We start from the raw sequence: 20367 nt of genomic DNA on the forward strand, positions 1-20367 counted from the left end.
TGCTACCGCTTCTCTCTTTCAGTTAGTCTCAAAGGTCCTACGAGATCTCTTTGCATCCTGATTTTCCAGACTAACACACCTATGTTTTTGGATTCTTGTTATCTATGTGTTTGTTGTCACCATTTTGTGAGATTAGCTGGTATCAATCAGAAGCAATGTTAAAATAATCTCAAACCATATTGTGAAGTGGTGGGCCACCTGGCCTGGCCCCATCCTATGGTTCTTGTTTCCTTCCTCAATCCATGGGGAGAGGTGGGTAAGAAATAAATATTACTACTACTGGTACTACTACTACTCAGAATACCATCAAAAGATGAAGAAAACTTGATCCCATTGTCTTTGGTGCTTTGCTGCTTTTCCTAACAGATGAGCCTGAACAGACACGCATCTTAGGACTGGAGCGTGGCTTTGGTGCAGCTTCCAGCCTCTTAGGATGCATGCACAGGCCAACAGATACATAACATCAGTTAAAAACACATATCAGTTAAAGAACAGCCAAGACACATGCATTTTAAAACAAGCATATAGCCAGTATATGTAGGGGGACAGTAAGAAAAGCTAAAGCACAGGATGAATTTAGGCTTGCCAGTCAGAAAAGGGCTTTTTTTAAGTAATGTCCACAGCAAAAGGAAGAACAAAGAAATGATAGGGTTGCAGCTTGGAGAAGATGGCCAAGTACTAACCAGGGATAGAGAAAAGGCAGAATTACTCAACATATTCTTTGCCTCAGTTTTCTCTAAAAAGGAAAATAGTGTACAAGCTGAGGAGCATGGATCAGGTGATGTAGTAGGGGGAAATGCAGCACAGAATAGGTAGAGAAATAGTACAGAAATACCTCGCTACTCTACATGAATTCAGGTCTCCAGAGCTGAGCTACATCCAAGGATATTAAAAGAACTGGCAGAAGTAATTTCAGAACCACTGACAATAACCTTTGGGAATTCTTGGAGAACAGGAGAAATCCCCACAGACTGGAGGAGGGCAAACGTTGTCCCCATCTTCAAAAAAGGGGAAAAAAGAGGACCCAAATAATTTCCCCCCAGTCAACCTGATATCAATAGACAGGAAGATTCTAAAGTAGATCATTAAACAGATGGTTTGTAATTACTCAGAAAACAATGTTGTCATCATTAAGAGTCAATACAAGTTTCCCAAAAACAAATCATGCCAGACTAATCTGATTTCTTTTTTTGATAGAGTCACAGAGTTAGGGTTGCCATAGGTCAGGACCTCCAAACCAGGACAAATGTAGGATAACATTTTCAAATGTAGGACCTTTTTTTTTAAAATGGAGGACATGCGGGAAAAAATGATGATTTTTTTAAAAAATGTAAATATAAATGCATGTTTCTTAGGCATGATCAAAATGGAGGACATTTTGGCATTATTCCTAGGCAGATGGCAGAAATGTAAAATAAAAATTGTGCAAATAGCCACCCGCCTCCTCCTCCTCCTCATACTTGGTGCCAAATCGCGCCAGGAAATGGCCCATTCTCCTCCCCCTGGCCGAGAGCCAGAGGCTCTCAGTGCTCCTCCTCCTCCTCCTCCTCTTCTGAAGCTTCCTCCTTCTCTGAAGCTTCCTGAGGCTGGCCAATAGGAGACTAGGGCTAGAAATAGCCCCGCCCCTGCTGTCCTCCTATTGGCCAGCCAGCCTGATGGAGAGGAGCTGCTGCCAAACTGCGCGTGCGCTCGCGTGGAAGCGCAGCGCGCGTGAACCACAGCCAGCCACGGCCCGGGCAACTACAGCCCATGGAGGAGGCAGAGGAGGAGGAGGTGGGTGGCTGGCTGGCCGGCTGGCACTGTGCAAACTAGTGCGGCGCGCACACACTAATGCATGGTACGCGCAAGCTGCAGCCATCTGCAGCCCGCACAGCTGCCTTGGGTGGTGCAGCCGCCGCCACAGCCCACCCAGGAGGCGGAGCGTGGAGTAGGAGGAGGTGGGTGGCTGGCTGGCCAGCCACATTAATGGCCGCCGGCTGGGACAATTGGCAGGCCAGGCCCTGGAGCCGGCTCCGGAGGCAGGATTTGGCGGGAACCGAGACGTGACCGTACTGGTACCGCTAAAAACGTGCATGTCCCGCCTACCGGCGGGATATGGCAACCCTACACAGAGTTCACAGATGAAGAGGATTCTGTGGATGTAGCATATCTTGATTTCAGTAAGGCTTTTGACAAAAATTCCCCATGCAAAAAAAGCTAGTAAAATGTGGCCTAGACAATGCTGCTGTTAGGTTGATTTGTAATTGGCTGACTGACTGAATCCAAAGGGTGCTCAGCAATGGTTTCTCTTCATCCTGGAGGGAGGAGATTAGTGGAGTGCCACAGGGATTTGTACATCTTTGTCAATGACTTGCATGAAGGAATAGAAAGCATGCTGATTACATTTGCAGATGATGCCAAACTAGGAGGGTTGCATATTCCCCAGGGGACAGGTTTCAAATTCAAAATGACCTGGACAGATTAGAGGACTGGGCTAAAGCTAACAAGATGAATTTCAACAGGGAGAAATGTAAGGTCCTACATCGAGGCAGAAAAAATAAAATGCACGGATATAGGATGGGAGACACCTCAACAACAGACCAACATACAGATTAACATGTCAATCACTTCCTCCCAAACAAGGGCCACACAAGTATATATATGCCCCCCACACTACCATGCCACCATCCTCTGAAGATGCCAGTCAAAGATGTAGATGAAACATCAGGAATAATTTCTTCCAGAATGCGGCCACATAGCCTGGAAAACCCACAGAAAACAATATTACTAAAGCTAATGTATAAGAAAAAACTCCAGCAAATGTTCAGATAAATGTGTATAGTCCTATAGATTCTTTTGCACATTGCCTGTTGCAGAAACCCAGCAGCTCTGACCCTCATCAAAAACTGCAGGCATTCTACAATGGGGCCACCTAGAAATCTTGTCTATTGAGTTGAACTTGTGAAAGCAATTGGTGAGATCTGATGTAAAACCGTGCACAGCATAGTGCTCTGCATGCACAGCTCTGTGTTTCTCCAAACCCAGTGTAACTCCAGGGGAGGGAAGAAGGAGGCAAGCAGGTAGGGGAACAGAAATGGATTTGCTGAATATCCAGACCATTGGAGATCCAAGAGGACAACTTCATTTCTCTTCCCTTAGTTGCAAAACTGCAGCCAAGATGACTGCTGCCTGGTCCTAACCATAATTGGCTGTGGTAACAACTCCAAGGTTTGACAGCTCCCTTGGGCAGGAGTTGGATTCTGTATGGGGAGCTAGTGAATGGCTCCTTGTGCAACATCCAGAAACTAACTGTGGGTTACATGCATGTAAGCCACTAACAGAACTCTGGGGGACTAATGCATGATTTTGCAATAAAAAAACAAATAAAGTTGCATAGTTAATTGGCCTAATGTTTGCAACTATATTTATAAAAAACAAACAAAGCCAAGGCGTTGCCTTGATAACTCCTTTATTAATGATTAAAATGTTACAAGATAGTTACCAGACTTGTAGGATTATTAAAATGGATGCATTAGCAAAGGCAGGTATTTTTTTTTTAAAAAAAAGAATGTAGAACACATAATTATTTTTTCATGGCTGATGAAATTGTATGTATATATATGAGACTGTATTTTATATATATAATGAGGGGCTGTGGTATCAGCATGGGAACAAGTTTGTATTACGCTGCCCACCCCCCAATTATGCCTGGTCTTGGTCTCATATGTATTTCCTGCTTTTCATTTCTCTTTGGCACTGGACCTTATATCTAGGGTTCCCAGATTGCCAGGCATGGCCTGACCCTTCCTCTCAGTTCTTAGGGGGTGATGGAGAAAAATCAGATTTGCTTGAGTTATACAATCACCCTTCCACATTTGCAGCTTTTACTTTTGCGGATTTGATTATTATTTTCTTCTCTCCAGGAATCTCTAGGTCCTCCAGCGCATCTCTGCCAAAGTTGCACTGGAGAACCTAGTGATTCCTACTTATAAAATTCATCTCTGGGCATTTGTAGGTCCTCCAGCATGATTCTGTGGTCAGCCTCTGGCAGTCGTTGACCATAGAGATATAGTGGAGGGCCTAGAGATTCCCAGAGAGCTGTTCTCTCTGCTTAAAAAAAGTGTTTGGTTATTTTTTTTATTTGCAGTTTTCCCACTTTCACAGGGGTCCTGCACACCTTATCCCAGCAAATGTGTAGGGACCACTGTACATAAATCTCTTTGTGTGTATGTAGTGTTGCATCACATGTGAAACTAGAACTATTAACAGCAGCAGCGCTGGCAAAATCTATTACATTAAACACAGAATGGTTTGCAATCCCATCAATGTCACTTATGTGACTGAATGCCAGCACCCCAGATGCAACTTGCAATATATGGGGGAAACCACCCCTGATGTGTTCACAAGATTGAGGAACCAGAGGTCAGTAATCGCTACCAAAAAGCTGGAACAACCTGTTACTAAACATTTTAATTCTGAGAGGCATTGCCTTTCCGATATGGCAATATTTCCAATAGAGAAACCTCATGATCCAACCATGCTTGCAAAGGGCAAATACTCTGGATCTACAGACTTGACTTCTTGATACCTTTTGACCTTAATTTGGAATACAATACTATTCTTAAGGAATTCTCTGAATACTACTGGATCCAGTTATCTCTACCCATCCCAATAGACAGTACTGAGGAAGGCATAAGCAAACCACATGATGCTTTTATTCAAAAAAACCTGCAGTCTTTAATTTCATTAAATTTTATTTAATCAACTCCAGTTTTATAGTATCTTCCAAGATCCATGTTCTACCTGATAACAGTGTGTGTGTGTGTGTTTCCCCCTTCCAAATGTCTGTTTCCTTACAGATACTGTCAACTGTTTTCTGTACAAAGAAGTCAGAAAACATTATTTGTTTGGACTTCAGCTCTTGTGTTTTTAAAAGCAGGGTTTGCATGGGTATTAAAAACAGAGCTCTCTGTGTGTTTCTATTCAATGCAGAGCTTGGAAAACTGAATTTCCAAGAAGATAAATATTTTGTTGTTTGTGTCAGGCATGTAGTTTATTATTTGAATGGCATGCTCTGAGCAACTGCGCTTGATGCTAAATGTATTCTGCTTAACATCCCCAGGATCCATATCTTCTAACTTCAAAATAAGATGGCCATTATTATTATTATTATTATTATTATTATTATTATTATTATTATTATTATTATTATGCTTTATTTATAGAGCGCTGTAGTAGCCTAATACATATAAACAGCACATAACAATACAGGAAAGGGTTCAATAAAACAGGCAACAAATTAAAAACATCAAATAGCCCTTAGTCTCAGGTTCTGGCCCTGAAATCTCCAAGCCTGGGTTGCTCATTACTAAGTAACCCTATTTATCAAGGCAATTTTTCCTGTCTCATTTCTGCCATTTCTGACCCCAGCTCACCCCAAGCCATGTCTGTTCCTGAAATAATAAAGCAACTGAGAGTTAGGTGCACCTCTGTATTTGGTTGGGAAATGATGTAATTTAATAAACAACAACATCACCTCTCTATTTTGACCCTCACCAAATGACTGATATTCAGCCAGTGAGTGAGTTATATGGCTGACCATTACTTCTATAGGTAACAGATTTGATCAGTGCTTGGATATATTACCATTCTGGATTACAACTCCCAGAATTCTCTAGCAAGCATGGCTATTGGCTGGGGGGTTCTGGGAGTTGCAATCCAAAGATGTAATATTTCCAAACTCTGCTGATAACTTGGATGACAGCAGCACCTGACTTTCTCTCTCTTCCTCTCATTTTTTCTTCTCCTTCTTCCCCTCCCTATCTCTTCAGTCACAGCCTGGCAACTCTCACTATGGATCACCTCCTTCTCCTTCTCCTGATACCTCTTCTGGGACTGGTGAGCTGTGACCGGCCGTTTGTGCAGAGAGGCTTCTGGGACTTCTCCATGGATGATCCTAATGTCCAAGAAGAGGAAGAGGCCTCTGGAATCTTCCCAACTTCAGGAGGAGCTGAAACTGAGGAAAGCTACCCTTTTTATCCAGGCCTCTGTCCATTTGGCTGCCATTGCCACCTAAGAGTGGTGCAGTGTTCTGACTTGAGTAAGTCAAGGTGTGGATGAAATGGCTGGAGGAGAGGGAAATAGTTGGAAGAGGGCTTCTCTGTTTATCAAATGTGTGGGACTGGCAATTTCCCCCCCTGTGTGCCAGGAACCAGTGTCATATTTGTGTCCATTGGCTACAGTGGTTTCTTTCTTTCTTGGAAACTTGGAGACCAACACTGGTCCAGAGACTACCATTTTGAGTAGTACTGATCTAGGATTTGTTGTGGAGGCCTCGATTCAAGGTGTCTCAGGGGGCAAGATAAACAGAGATGGTGAAAGAATTTAATGCATCACTCTGAAACCCAATTCAAAAGAACCACCTTGAAATGCACAAGAACAGAACTAGATTAGACCAGTGGTTCTCAAACTCTCATTCTAGATGTTTTAGCTTTCATCTTCCAGACCTGCCAGCCATCATGACCAATCCAGGAGCCCTGGTGCTGCAGCAGTTAAATGCTGGTACTGCAGCCATTCACAGCCACAAGGCCTTGAGTTCGATCCCAGGCAGGGCTCCAGGGTTGACTCAGCCTTGTATCCTTCCATAGGTCACTAAAATGAATACCGTGCTTGTTGGGGGCAATTGGCTTACACACTGCAAACCACTTAGGGAGTGCTTAAGTGCACTGATAAGCAGTATAGAAATGTACTTGCTGTTGCTATCCTTTGGTACGTTGGGATTTGAAGTCCTAAATATTTGAAAGACCAGAGTTGGAAAACCACTGAATTAGACTAAAGACCTAGCTGTTCCAGAGTACTATTCATTAAATAGCCAATCATACCTTCCAGCATTTCACAGATGAAACCCAGGATATGTGTGTCCAAACAACTTCAGAGTATGGTCAAGGCATTATTAATGCAGAAGAGCATACATACTAGGAGAGGCTGCTGCACTTTGCTTTTGCCTGAGCCTGTTGAGAAGGGCAAGAATCCACCCTCTCCTCTGGTCTTCCCCCTGCTGAGTTAATTGAGTGCAAACTACTTCTGCATTTTGAACTCTCTTTATAGCAACTGGAGGCCAGAGGTCAGATCTTGGAGCAGAATGTGGTACCCCAAAGCTCAGTCAGCTGGGACAAAATATCTATTTTCCTTCTTCCCAGCCATTCCCTCCAACATGGCTGGTTGGGGGAGACAGTAATGAGGGGTGTTTGGCAGCAAGGACAGAGCTGGCTGTTCCTCTATGCACTGGGGAGGCAATAGCCATTGGGGGGAGCGGGGTGGCTGCCAAAACAACCCACTTAAACCTGGGATAATTGGTACTGGGTTTCCCCCCCTGAGTTTTTAAAAAAAGATTTGCATTTTTGGCAGTGTGAATAACGTTCCAAATAGACCCAGGGTTTAACCCTGCATGCCCGGCTGTGTCTTTACCTTCCAGTGAGGGAAGAGGAGATCTTTTTTTATTCCCTGCACCCACTGACTCTGGGCTGCCAGCAGCTCCAGGGAGCAGTGGAAGATGTTGCCACCATTGCCACTGCCTTGAGAGACCCAGCTGGAGATAGTTTGGGGGGAGTGTAGGGCACAGGGTTGGTGAGCATGTCTGAACAACAGAACATGGAGAGATGTGAAGAGATGCAGTTCTGATGAAAAAATGGTGTGATAAACCCAGAACACATGAGTTGGCTTATTCACATCATCCCGCTAAAAAAAAAGAGGTCTGAATGTCTCATCACAGGTTAACATGAGCTAGGGGTGATTTGAGGGAGTTAATAATAACAACAATATATTGGGTGGCCAAGATCTGAAAACTGGAGTCTGCTCTTGTTCTTTTAGTGGTTGTGTAGATGAGGGAGTTTTAGCAGGTTTTGTTTGTCATGCTACCAGGTAACAAAAAACACCCTAGTATGGCAATATGGGGACAACCCAATTCATCTCAGGCCTGCTGAGCAACTATATTTGGCAGATTGTGCAAAGACCATTTCCACATCAAGGCGGAGCTGCTATTAGGGCAGACCTAAATGTGATTATAAATGTGGACCTGTAAAATTTGGCCTTTTTTCCATGGCAATGTCTGTAGCACTGCACAACTCCTAGCATGATGCTTCATGCCATGGGACACAGGGAACGTGGAAAACCATTGTGTGATGGCATCAGAACACCCACTGCAGTGTTGAAGAAATGCCAAAGAAGAGGGTGGCAGCTGATTCTTCCTTCACTGTCCTACATTTTGCATCTCTGCTGCAGGCAGGCCCAACCTTAAATGCATTGACAGTGCTCTATGCCCATCTATTGGCAATTATGCTAAACAGCAGTCAGGAGGCTAAACACAGATACTACTCTTCCTTTTTAATTTGCCTGTTATAAAGTCTCCTCCTAAATTTCTATAAACAAAATGAAAAGAAAAATGGACAAATTACTTTTTTAAAAAAATGTTGCATATTCTTTATCATTGTTTGGGACCTGTGGTACTTGATGATACTGTCACATACTTAGATGAAGTCAGCCTTGGTTGTGCTTTTCTACTAGTGCAATGGTTCCAAAAGTTTGTTCCTCCAGTTCTTTGGGACTTTCCAAGCTGACTTGGACTTTATGGAAATGAAGTCCAAAATTAATAAAATAAAATAAAATAAATAATAATTTTTTTATTTTTATACTGCCCTTCCCATGATCAGGGCGGTGCACAACATAATACCAATACAAATACAATTACAGCACAATAAATAATAACAACAATAATCATTAAAATTACATTAAAACCAATTTCTGGCCAGCCGACCACTGCTGCCAGAGGGGGAAGCTAACCAGGACCAGCGTCCGGGAATGCTAATAAAAATAAGAAGGTTTTGAGCTCCTTCTTAAACTGGGCCAGGGAGGTGGCCGAGCAGAGCTCTATGGGCAGCGTGTTCCAGAGGGTTGGGGCCGAGATGGAAAAGGTCCTCCTTAAGGTGGAGGTTAACCTTGCCCCCGGAACCCTCAAAAGCTGCTGCCCAGATGTTCTGAGAGTGCGGGGCGGATTGTATGGAGAGAGGCGGTCCTCAAGGTATCCTGGGCCCAAGCCATTTAGGGATTTATAGGTAATGACCAACACCTTGTATTGCGCCCGGAAGCGTATAGGCAACCAGTGCAGACTTTTAAGCACAGGTGTTATATGGCTGGCTCTGGGTATGCCAGTAACCAGCCTGGCTGCAATATTCTGCACCAATTGTAGCTTCCGGGTTTGGTACAAGGGTTGCCCCATGTAGAGCGCATTGCAGAAATCCAATCTAGAGGTTACCAGGGCATGTACTACCGTTTCAAGGTCTCCCTGGTCCAGGTAGGGAGGACCAAAATTTGGGAATTACTTTGCTAGTAGATTTGATTTCGAGAGGGCTGCTGCAAAAGAGGACAAGGCTCCTGGACTTTCCTAATTGTGCGGAAGAAGGAATTTCATTGGCTGTAATTTGTTGGAGGGGCAGTATGGTCTAGGGGTTGGAGGGCTGAACTGGGACTGAGGAGACCCAAGAGCCAGTCCTCTCTCATTCTTGTAACTCCCTGAGTATCCTTGGCCCAAACAACTCACTCTCAGGCTAACCTAGCTAAAAGGGTTGTTGTGAAGGTAAAATGAGGTGGTGACAGGAGAGGCGCTCTTCTACATAGCCTTCGGTTTACTTGAGGAAAGGCAGGATATAAATGTAGCATATAAGCACCACCAACAAAATTGACCAAATTGAGACTGGCTTACTTTGGCCACATCATGAGAAAGAATAAATCATTAGACAAGACAATGATGCTGGGGAAAGTGGAAGGCAACAGAAAGTGAGGAAGACCACAGGCCAGATGGATGGACTCAGTCAGAGAGGTCATGGGCTTGGGCATGGAGGATCTGAGCCTGAACCTACAAGACTTGAACAAAGCAGTGGAGGACAGCGGGTCTTGGAGATGTCTCATCCACAGGGCTGCCATGAGTTGAGATCAACTCAAGGGTAGTTAACAAGCACAACAAATAAGTAAGCTATGCATGCTGGAATTCCCTCTTCTACAGAACAGGGGTAGAAACTTTGGAAACATTTATACAGTACTATATCTATTTTCACTGCCAGTATGCAATGGAATCCTGGGATTTGTAGTTTAGTCAGAGGCACCAATGATGCTCCCTGACCAAGAAATCTAAATGGCCCTCCTGCCAATCCTAGGATTCTATAGAATGTTGCCATGGTAGTTACAGTAGAACCACAGTGCTATTATTCTGTAGTGTGAATGGGCCCCCATTCTCTTTTGCATCTACCAACCTTGCCAATCCTGGCTCAGCTTAGCACCCACCTGTCATGATTTCACTCACCCCATATAACCAGCCCTAACTTTTATCTCCCTCTCCTTTTCCCTGTTCTATCCAGGTCTCAAGGAAGTGCCAAAGGAGATCTCGCCAGATACCACACTACTAGATCTGCAGAACAACCAGATTACTGAGTTGCGCAAAGATGACTTTAAGGGGCTCCAGCACCTGTATGTAGGTATCATAATAGCCTCATTTATGTGGTTTTCTTGGCAAGATTTGTTCAGAGGAGGCTTGCCATTGCCTTCCCCTGAGGCTAAAAGAGTGTGACTTGCCCAAGATCACCCAGTGGGTTTCATGGCTGAGTGGGAAATTGAACCTTGGTCTCCAGAGTTGTAGTCCAATGCTCGGACCACTCAAACCACTATGCCCCACTGGCTTCCCCCAGTTAGGCTCTTACTACCTGTAAGTCTATTCTTAATTATTTAAGGAGCTGTTTTATGCTGAGGCAATCCAACGGATCTGGTCTGGTCCAAATCTGCATTGCCCCCTCCTGGCCAACTCTTCCATAAGAAAATAAATTTTCTCCAAAGACATATGCTGAAGAAGTTTCAATGTGTGTGTGTGTGTGTGTGTGTGTATGTAAGGGGGAATTTGCCATTTAAATGTAAATTCACCACCTACTTTAATTTTTAAAAAAGAAAAGAAACAAGAAGACAATAACTTCCAATTCATTTTTTAAAAAAAGGATATTTCTGTTCTAAAAGGGGGATGAGGCAGAGGAATTCATTTACTGGTCAAATTGTGCTCTCACAGAGGCTTTGGGGGAATGTGATTTGCCTTTCCCATGGCAAACAAAGTGGGCTACTGGGAGCACTTTGCAGTTTAGGGGGCTACATTGGGGGTCATACATGGTCAAAAGCTTTTGCTCACTGTGCTCTAAAAACGTTCCTTTCTATAATGAGAGAAAGTTTATTTATTTTTTTACACCCTGGTTTAGCTGTGGAGATAGGCTCATCTCCCTGTGCTGATGGATTCTAGCTAGGGTTGCCCAGTGAAATTAGGGACAGGCCTCCTGTATCTTTAAGCCTTGTGTAAAAAAGAGAATGTTTTGGCATGCAGGCAGTCCCTCCTCTACACAACCATTAAGGGTACAGGGGCCCTGTCCCTTATTTCACCTGGCAACCTTAATTCCATCGCTACCATGTATGCATTATGTGACCTTGCCTTAATGTGTTTTCTACATCTTTGGCTGCAGGCCCTGGTGCTGGTGAACAACAAGATCTCAAAGATCCATCCAAAGGCTTTCAGCCCCTTGCACAAGCTACAGAAACTCTATATCTCCAAGAACAACCTAGTGGAGATCCCACCAAATCTGCCCCCTTCCTTGGTTGAGCTCCGCATCCATGATAACAAAATCAAGAAGGTCTCCAAGGATGTGTTCAACGGGATGAATAATATGAATTGCATTGGTGAGACATGGGCACTTTATTGGAATCATGCCTGCTCTGATACTGACATGCTGTTTGAGCTCCGATACTGAGCATACTCTCTTGTATGAATTTTCCAAGTTAGCCTGATAAGAATTTCTGGAGAACTCAAAAGCTTGCACACTGTTTTTGACACATTCTGGTTGGTGCTAACAAAGGCATTGCCCAATACTGCCTTATGCCAGGCCAGACTATTTTATCCACCTAGTCAAGCACTGTCTGCTCCAACCAGATGGTAAATGTCAGTTTCCAAGTAATAACACTACCTGTAACACACAGTATTTAGTTTTGGAGTAATGAGAGCATAGCAATAGCAGGTTTTTTTAAAAAAAGACTGGTAATATTAAGACTTTGTAATGTAGTGAGAATGCAGTGCTGCTTTTTCTTGTTACTCTTTTGGGACTAAAAGGCATTTTTCACGACGTAGATTTTTTCTTTACAGAGATGGGTGGAAATCCTCTGGAAAACAGTGGATTTGAACCTGGTGCCTTTGATGGCTTAAAGCTGAACTACCTGAGAATCTCAGAAGCAAAACTTACAGGTGTACCCAAAGGTAATGTATATAACTACCTCAGTTATACCTCCCCATAGCAATTCCTGGCCACAGCTTCCTTTGGCTATTGATGTCTGTTTTCCAGTAGCCATGGACCTAGGAGTGACCCTCAAACACATTCCTTGTTTTATTATTTAATTTGAGATCACTGCCAGTTATTGTTAAGAGTAGTTGCTGTAAACCCACAGTGCCTTTTACCTAATTTTGTAGTGGAACCAGGGCTCAAAGGGTAGAAGAACTGGGACTTTTTGACTGGCAGGGACAGTGATGTCATCTGCCACTCTTTCTTTCCTCTGAGTCTAGCTACAAGCTTCATAGTAAGAGGTATGTGCAGAATTAATTTCCTCAGCAACAGTATACAGTTGGCCCTCCCCATCTGTAGATTTGACTTTTGTGGATCTAATTATTCATGGATTTGATTAATATGTTCTCTCTAGGCATATCTAGGTCCCACAACGCAACTCTTTGGCCAGCGTCCACCAAACGTTGCATGGGAGGATCTAGAGATTCAGAAAAAGAACACTTCTCTAAGCATTTGTAGGTCTTCTAGTATGATTCTGTGGTCAGCATCCAGCAGATAGAATCATAAAATCATAGAGCTGGAAGAGACCACAAGATGTTGACCATAGAGTTGCACCGGAGGAGCTAGATTCCTAGAGAGGTATTCTTTCAGGTTAAAAGGGGGCATTTTTTATATTTGGTTTTTCCACTTTCATGGGGGGTCCTGTGCCCCTAACCCCAGTGAATGTGGAGGGCCCACTATATTAGACCAGTCTCAATTGTAATGAAAGGTATTTTGGGTTGGTTTGGTCTAAAAAAGTAAGACACATTAGTATTACAAAGGACCTGATCCTGATGCAGATGAGCATTGCTAGACTTGATTCGTTGACATGGATCATCACAGCTGCCTGGATTTTTGGCTGTTCTTTGGAAACATGTGTTTGGAGACTATACTGATCAGCACTTGCCTTTCAAAATGTTCTACGGAACTACTATTACTACTGAAATATTATCCTCATGCCAGGTCTAGCTGATGTTCATATAGGAAGTTAAAAAAGAATTGGGTACCAAACTTTGGCACCTTCAAAAGCTAACAGAAAGCTGGTCAGCATGGGAAAGGAAGCTGTGCCTGAACAGGGCCGGAGGGAGTTGGCCTCATGGTTTTTGGTGCGGTACCAGTGGAGAAACTGTGGTAGCATATCTTCCTTTGAAGGTGCAGTAAGCCTCAGCTCTGTAGGGTTGCCAGGTGAAATAAAACATAGGGCTTCAGCACGGCATTCAACATTTTACAAATGAAACCTAGGGCATATGTGGCCAAATGACATCAGAATGTGGTCATGATGGTAAGAGCCATTTAGTGAAGAGCACATAAGCTAGAAGAGGCTGCAGCAGTTTGCTTTTGTCTGAGTATACTGGGAAACAAAATATTGTACCTTCTCCTCTCTCCTTTTGTATTTTGAACCTAGCGTACAGCAACTGAAGTAAGTTGAGGACAAAGGGAAGCAGTGGAAGGAGGAGAGAGAAACTGGGACATTTTAAAAGCAGCTGAAAAAAGTGGAGCAACAAAGGATTAATCAAAACAGTTGGAGGACATGCGTTTATACCTTTTTGTGTAGAAAAAGAAATTTCAGCAAGTATGGCTTGCATGACAAAAACTGCCTGCTGAAATTCTCTCCATTACACAACTACCTGGTGTAATGGTTTGAGTGTTGGACTACAACTTTGGAGGCCAGTGTTCTAATCCCAGTTCAGCTGTAGGAACCCAGTGGGTGACCTTGGGCATGTCACATGCTCTCAGCCTCAGGGAAGGCAATGCCAAACCTTCTCTGAAGAAATCTTACCAAGAAAACACGATGATAGGTTTGCCCAAGGGTCGCCATAAGTTGGAAACAACTTGAAGGCACACAACAACAACAGCAGCAACAACAATAACAACATAACCATTAAAGAGCCCAGTTCCTTATTTCACCTGGCAACACTAATCCTCTGTACTGGCAGAGGCCTTTTATCATCTGCCAAAGATATTGTGTCAGTATAGTAGTTGGTGATGGGGCAGCTGTTTTTGCCTCAAAGAAGCCAGCATCCTTCCCCGTCATTTTAGACCTGCTGATGCAGCCCTGCTCCAAATTATGGTATCAAGAAGCTACTAGCTTCCATGAGAATTAGGGTCTTTTCTAATGCAGTCTCTAAACCCCCATCCTGTGGACTGAAACAATCTCCCCTTTGCTTTCTGCAGACAAAAGGCCCCTCTACTTTTCAGCTGGCTATGGTTGAATGAAGCACTGTCATACTGATTTATTGTCACTGCTGCACGGTTTTTCCATTTGTTTTCCCTATTTTTAAATTGCTGCTTTTATCATCACAGCACTTTAAGTGTTTTAAAAGTGTTGTTGAAAAGCCGGACAGAAATAAAAGCACCAATCTTGTGCCTCTTTCCCAACCAGATCTGCCTGAAACCCTGAACGAGCTGCATTTGGACCACAACAAGATCCAGGCCATCGAATTAGAGGACCTGATCCGCTACTCCAAAGTCTACAGGTAGTGAGAGTTGCAAAGTCATTCTGTAATTGCTTCTAAGGATCTTGCCAGAGCTGTGTGGATGGATCAAAGCCTGAGGTTTGAGGCAACTCATGTTACAGCCTTTATCAGCTCAACTGAAAGCAGTGAAGGAGCTCAGGCAACTTACAGTAGGGATCTAGCCTTTGTATACTGGTTCTGAAAAATAAAACTCCAGAGTGTGAGGTCCAATTTATTTTTATTAATCAGAAGGAAGTCATCATCCACACAAAGACACTCTCTCATGCACACACATCCAAGAACTAATGATATAGAAGGTATAGCAGACATTGAATTTGAGGGGCTGCAGAGTGCAATACTATGCTGATTCCAGAAGCAGAGCCATGATCGGGGGACACACCAGGAAATGAAATGGCTTAGCAGCGGCCTGGGGATCATGGTATGGCCAGCAAACTGAGGAGTGCGGTGAGATATGGACAAACAGGGTGTCTGACCTCAAGCGAGACTGAAATGGTGGTGCCCAAGCAGGCCTATTTTTAGTGCAAAACCTATCCTGTGGCAGAATTCAGGATTAGAGTAGATTTTCCAGGTGAGAAAACTGGGAAGGGAAGTTGGGAATGTCTGGACAATCAGTGCAAATGTTCCTGGACAAAGGAGTATCACTCCCAGAGGGAGATATTCTTGGATTTCTGTTCACTTTTAAACCCAAGGTTTTATCACCCACAATTGCCCCTATCAGAAAAGGGAATATGCAGATCCCAATCCTGATCAGTCTCTCCTCAGCTGCTTGCTCTTGTGCTTCCTCATACTGAGCCTCTCAAATCCTCAAATATGGGCCCAGATCTCCTTATATAATATTTATTTATTTATTTATTTATTTATTTATTTAAACTTCTCGCTTCTCCCTTCGGATCGAAGCAGGATTACAACAGTAAAAACATCATAAAATATATTTTATTTTATTATAAAATATGGCTGTTTTCTCACGCTGGAGGTGCCCTTGTGACTTCATGCCTTAGACAATTGCTTTATATCAACTTAATATCAGAAAAGGGTGTTTGTGTGAAAGGATGATGGAGCTTGGGGTAATGCTTCAATCCCCAAATTTCCAGCACTGCAGTAATTTAAAATGTCAGTCGAACATTTACAAACACTGTTGAGGCATCCAAGGAAAAGGAGAAAGCAGTATGTGAAAGGGAATGTGAAAATAGCAAATGAAAGCACTCTAGGATGTGAATAGTTTTCGGAGCCTCTCACTCTGCAATTGTACAATTGTGGGCACTGAAGGAATAGTTCATTGGGAAGAATTCTCATTTGGGGATGAGATCCTTATTCCCCCTCCACCTCAACCAATGTCATACATTTACCACTGGTCAGTGGGCTGAACTTGGCTACCCACAAGAGAGAAGGGTCTAGAAAACAAAGCTTTGAGGAAAGATGAGCCCAAAACAGCTCATTCTTCCATCATTCTGGCTAAAGTTTTGAAGTGATGCCTTATACGTAACAACATCTGGTAAATTCTTTACATCCAGCAAATCAAAAGAAGACCTTGCCTTGTTTTAGGACTGGCTTTTTCATAAGTGGGTCTACTGACAAGAAATATTTCTAAACTGATGCTCTTTACAGCAGGTTAAGTGGCTTCCATTGCCTGTTCATGATGAAGGCCAATGATCAAGTATGTTGGCTGGAGGGCATTTCTAACAGCAAATAAGTTACTGAGGGGTCAATGTGAGATGTGAGTGTCATGCTTTTATCTCACCCCTCAAAATCTAAATAGCATTCAATGATACAACAATGAAGCTGTCTATACTATCACTACACAATTCTTAAAAATCATATACAGTCAGCTCTCCATAGCCATGGATTTTTTTTAACCCTAGATCCAAACATCCACAATCTGAATTTATTTTTAAAAAAATATAAATTCCAAAAAGCAGACCTTTATTTTGCCATTTTATATAAGGAATACGCCATTTCATATAATGGGAATTGAGCATCCACAGATTTTGGTATCCACAGGGGATCCTAGACCCAAATCTCAGTGGATACCAAGGGCCCACTGCATAACCGTATCTGGGATATATGCCATCCCTTCATTCTATGTATAGATATAAAGCCATTTTATTTCAGCAATCAGTAATTTTATTTTGAGCATAACCTTGCATGTTGCCACCTTTGGTGTGATAAAATGTAATGCCATGTTTTGACCTGGCTCATGACCTCCCTAATTTGATTTATCCATCTGGCCTGTGGTCTTCCTGTCGTTCTGCTGCCTTCTACCTTTCCTAATTCCTAGCATTATTGTCTTCTCCAGTGATTCATACTTTCTCATGATTTCACCAAACTACGGCAGCCTCAGTTTTGTCATCTTAGCTTCCAGGGAGAGTTCAGGTGTGATTTGTTCAAGGACCCATTTGTTTGTTTTTTGGCTATCCACAGTATCCTCAGCACTCTCCTCCAGTACCACATCTTGAATGCATTGATTTTCTTTTTTTTATCCCCTTTCTTCACTGTCCAGCTCTCACATCCATACACGGCGATGGGGAATACAGTGGACTGGACAATTCTAATTTTGGTGTTCAGTTGTATGCCTTTACTCTTTAGGATCTTGTCTAGTTCTTTCATCGCTGCCCTTTCCATTCCTAGTTTTCTTCTTATTTCTTGACTGCAGTCTCCATTCTGATAAATGTTTGATCTCGGATGCAGAACATGCTGTCTCAGATATCCATCAATTCCTAAATGGCTTGACTACTTCAGTTGTGATACATATTCCAGCCACAAGAGGGCGAAAGAACCATACTTGTCAGCCCTCAGTAACTTCAATTTTCAATCATTCTCATTCTTTGCTTCCTTGAAGCATTTTGATTTGGAAACTGTTCCAGAGAGAATCTGCTCTCCTGTCCAGTAGCTTGTTCCTGTAGTTAGTCACCCACATTGTCTAAAAAACAGACACAATGAAACAAAAAAACAACAGCAAGTTCCTCTGCTGCAAAGTGGGAGCTGTCCAACTTTGACTCCCACCTACTCGCTGCTATGAGAGTCCCTGGGCCAAAACAGACATGAGGCAGGAGATCCATTAATAGAAACTCTCAGAAATGGAAAAGCCTGCTAATCGTACTTGGAGGCTCAGATTGGGACTGCAGTGCTGGGAGAAGAGGGATGATACAGTTGGCCCTCCATATCCTTGGATTCCTTATCCATGGATTCATGCATCCACGGCCTAAAAATAGTTTTAAAATCTATACATTCCAAAAAGCAAGACTTGATTTTGCCATTTTGTATAAGGGACATCGTTTTTCTAGGCCATTGTATACAAAGGGACTTGAGCATCTATGAAATTTGGTATCCATTGGGGGGGGGGGGCAATCCTGGACCCAAACCCCAATGGATACCAAGGGTCCACTGTACTTCATCTTCTCTGTCAGTATGTCACAGATTATTGTATATACTCAACTATAAGTCAACCTTATGTATAAGTCGAGGGCAAGTTTTAGGGCCACGGTTATGGATTTTGCTATGACCTGTGAATAAGTCAAACGTAAAACTTAGGGGCATATAGCAAAGGATCTAAAGGATGAAGCAAAGCAAAACAAAGTTAAAGAACTTACAAAATCCCAGCAGATATAACTCTTTTTTGTTACTCTTAAGGGTGGATGGATGAGAGAGTAGAGGGGGCCAGTGATTCCAGGACAGATTATACTCTTGCTTTTCACCAGGAGGTGTTCCTTCTTTTAAACAAGAGTTAAGACGCAGTACTTGCATTGACCCGTGGATAAGTTGACTGAGGTTTTTTTGGGTCAATTTTGTGACCTAAATTTCTAGACTTATACATGAGTATATACAGTATAACCAGGGAATTTATGGTCAAGAAATATGAGTGTATGGTCAAAAATGGCAAAAGTTATTAATGAGGAAGAATACATAAGCTGAGAGAGGTTGCAGCAGTTTGCTTTTGCCTGACACTCCTGGGAAGAGCAAGACTCCACTCCATCCTCTCCTCTCTCCGCTGCTGAGTTAATTGAGTGCAAATTACTTTGGCACTGTGAACTCAGTTTTCAGCAACTGAAATGAGCCACGGACAAAGGAGGGAAGTGTGGAGAGGAGGGAGAAACTGGGACTTTTAAATAGCAACTGAGAAAGTGGGACAGCAGAGGATTAATTGGGATTGTCCCTGTTAAATCAGGACAGTTAGAGGGTATAAATTTTCCTAGTTAAGTCATTGCTAAGAGTTAGATTTGACCTGCAAGAAAAAACATAGTGCCCATACTAAATGTATGTGTTTTGCCCCATGAAGCAAACAACCAGATCTTGCAAATAAAGAGTTAAAAGTAATGCAGGCATTTGTAATTTATTACAGGTTTCCTTTTGGCAACAAGGGTTTATCAAAGATACCTAACAAAAAGTAGTGTAACAAGTGAGAAACATGTTGCTTTTGTTCGTATGTAACAAGTGACATTTTTCTAGTTGCTTTCATAATTTCTTTTAAATGGTATTTTTTAGCAAGATTTGGAATGCAATTTCTAAATGCTGCCAAAAATACCCTTTAAAAGAAATTCTGAAAGCAACTAGGAAAATATTGTATGCTACATAGAAACAAAAGCAACATGCTTTTAAGCCAATCTTATCAATCCTTTCATTACATAAAAAAGAGAAAGAAATGGAATGGAATGAAATAGTAACATAAAGAGCTACTAAAATATATTTGCAATGTTATTGATAACTAATCTGCACAGAGTTCAGAAAAGGTGGTTTTTTTTGGGGGGGGGGAGTAACTCCCAGAATCCTTCAGCCAGCATGACCTTGGTAGATGGGGTTTTGGAAATTGTAGCCCAAAGGTAATTTCTTCCAACCTTTACTTGCGTAAAGACGGTGAGTTATACTGTATAACCAAATACTCTTAAAAGTAACTTTCCAAACTTTGCAAACAGCATGGAAACGTAGAACCAGGGCCCCATTCAGACTCACCTATTTGTGCTGGATGGAACTGGGAAGATTCGGTTCCCTCCCCCCCCCGAATCCTTCCGGAAGCAAGTGCCCACTAATAATTTACCTCAGTCAGGGTAATTAAACCCTGAATGCCCTTGCAGCTCTTGCGGAGAGTTCACATTTGCAGAACCAGTTTAAAATGAAGGCTCCTTTACTGTCAATCAAATTCAGTTCCGCTTTCATCAAGGTGACGTTTCCTACATCCATTGGGTAATCGGATGTGTGCTTCCCCCCCCCCTTTAAAAAAACAGGTGGGAGTGTGCGCATATTTTGTCAAATTTAAAAACCTCCAGGTGTGTGTGTGTGTGTGTGTGTGTTGTGTATTTGGGTCACTACAGATTATGGATCTTCCTCTGCCTCCGTTTTCAACCCCAAAATGCAATCTAATGCCATCTCTGCATCTTCCCTCCTTGTGACCCCAGAATGCCTCATACACATACAATTATTATTATTATTATTATTATTATTATTATTATTATTATTATTATTATTATTATTTCCTCACCCCAAATGCCATCTCTGCATCCTTTGCTTTCCCTCAGCCACCCCAGAAT

General features: G+C 42.6%; 1 protein-coding gene across 3 annotated transcripts in view; it reads left to right on the top strand.

The window, feature by feature from the left end:
* Positions 1–20367, top strand: part of BGN (biglycan) — an 89701-nt gene that overhangs the window by 60958 nt on the left and 8376 nt on the right. For all 3 annotated transcript variants that reach the window (XM_042453441.1, XM_042453440.1, XM_042453442.1), the window contains 5 exons: positions 5811–6079; positions 10389–10501; positions 11526–11739; positions 12200–12310; positions 14755–14848. In XM_042453441.1, coding sequence (XP_042309375.1) covers positions 5833–6079; positions 10389–10501; positions 11526–11739; positions 12200–12310; positions 14755–14848 — 779 coding nt within the window. In that variant the 5' untranslated portion in view covers positions 5811–5832. The remainder of the gene's footprint in view (positions 1–5810; positions 6080–10388; positions 10502–11525; positions 11740–12199; positions 12311–14754; positions 14849–20367) is intronic.

Source organism: Sceloporus undulatus, chromosome 2 (assembly GCF_019175285.1).
Source record: "Sceloporus undulatus isolate JIND9_A2432 ecotype Alabama chromosome 2, SceUnd_v1.1, whole genome shotgun sequence".
Taxonomy (NCBI): domain Eukaryota; kingdom Metazoa; phylum Chordata; class Lepidosauria; order Squamata; family Phrynosomatidae; genus Sceloporus; species Sceloporus undulatus.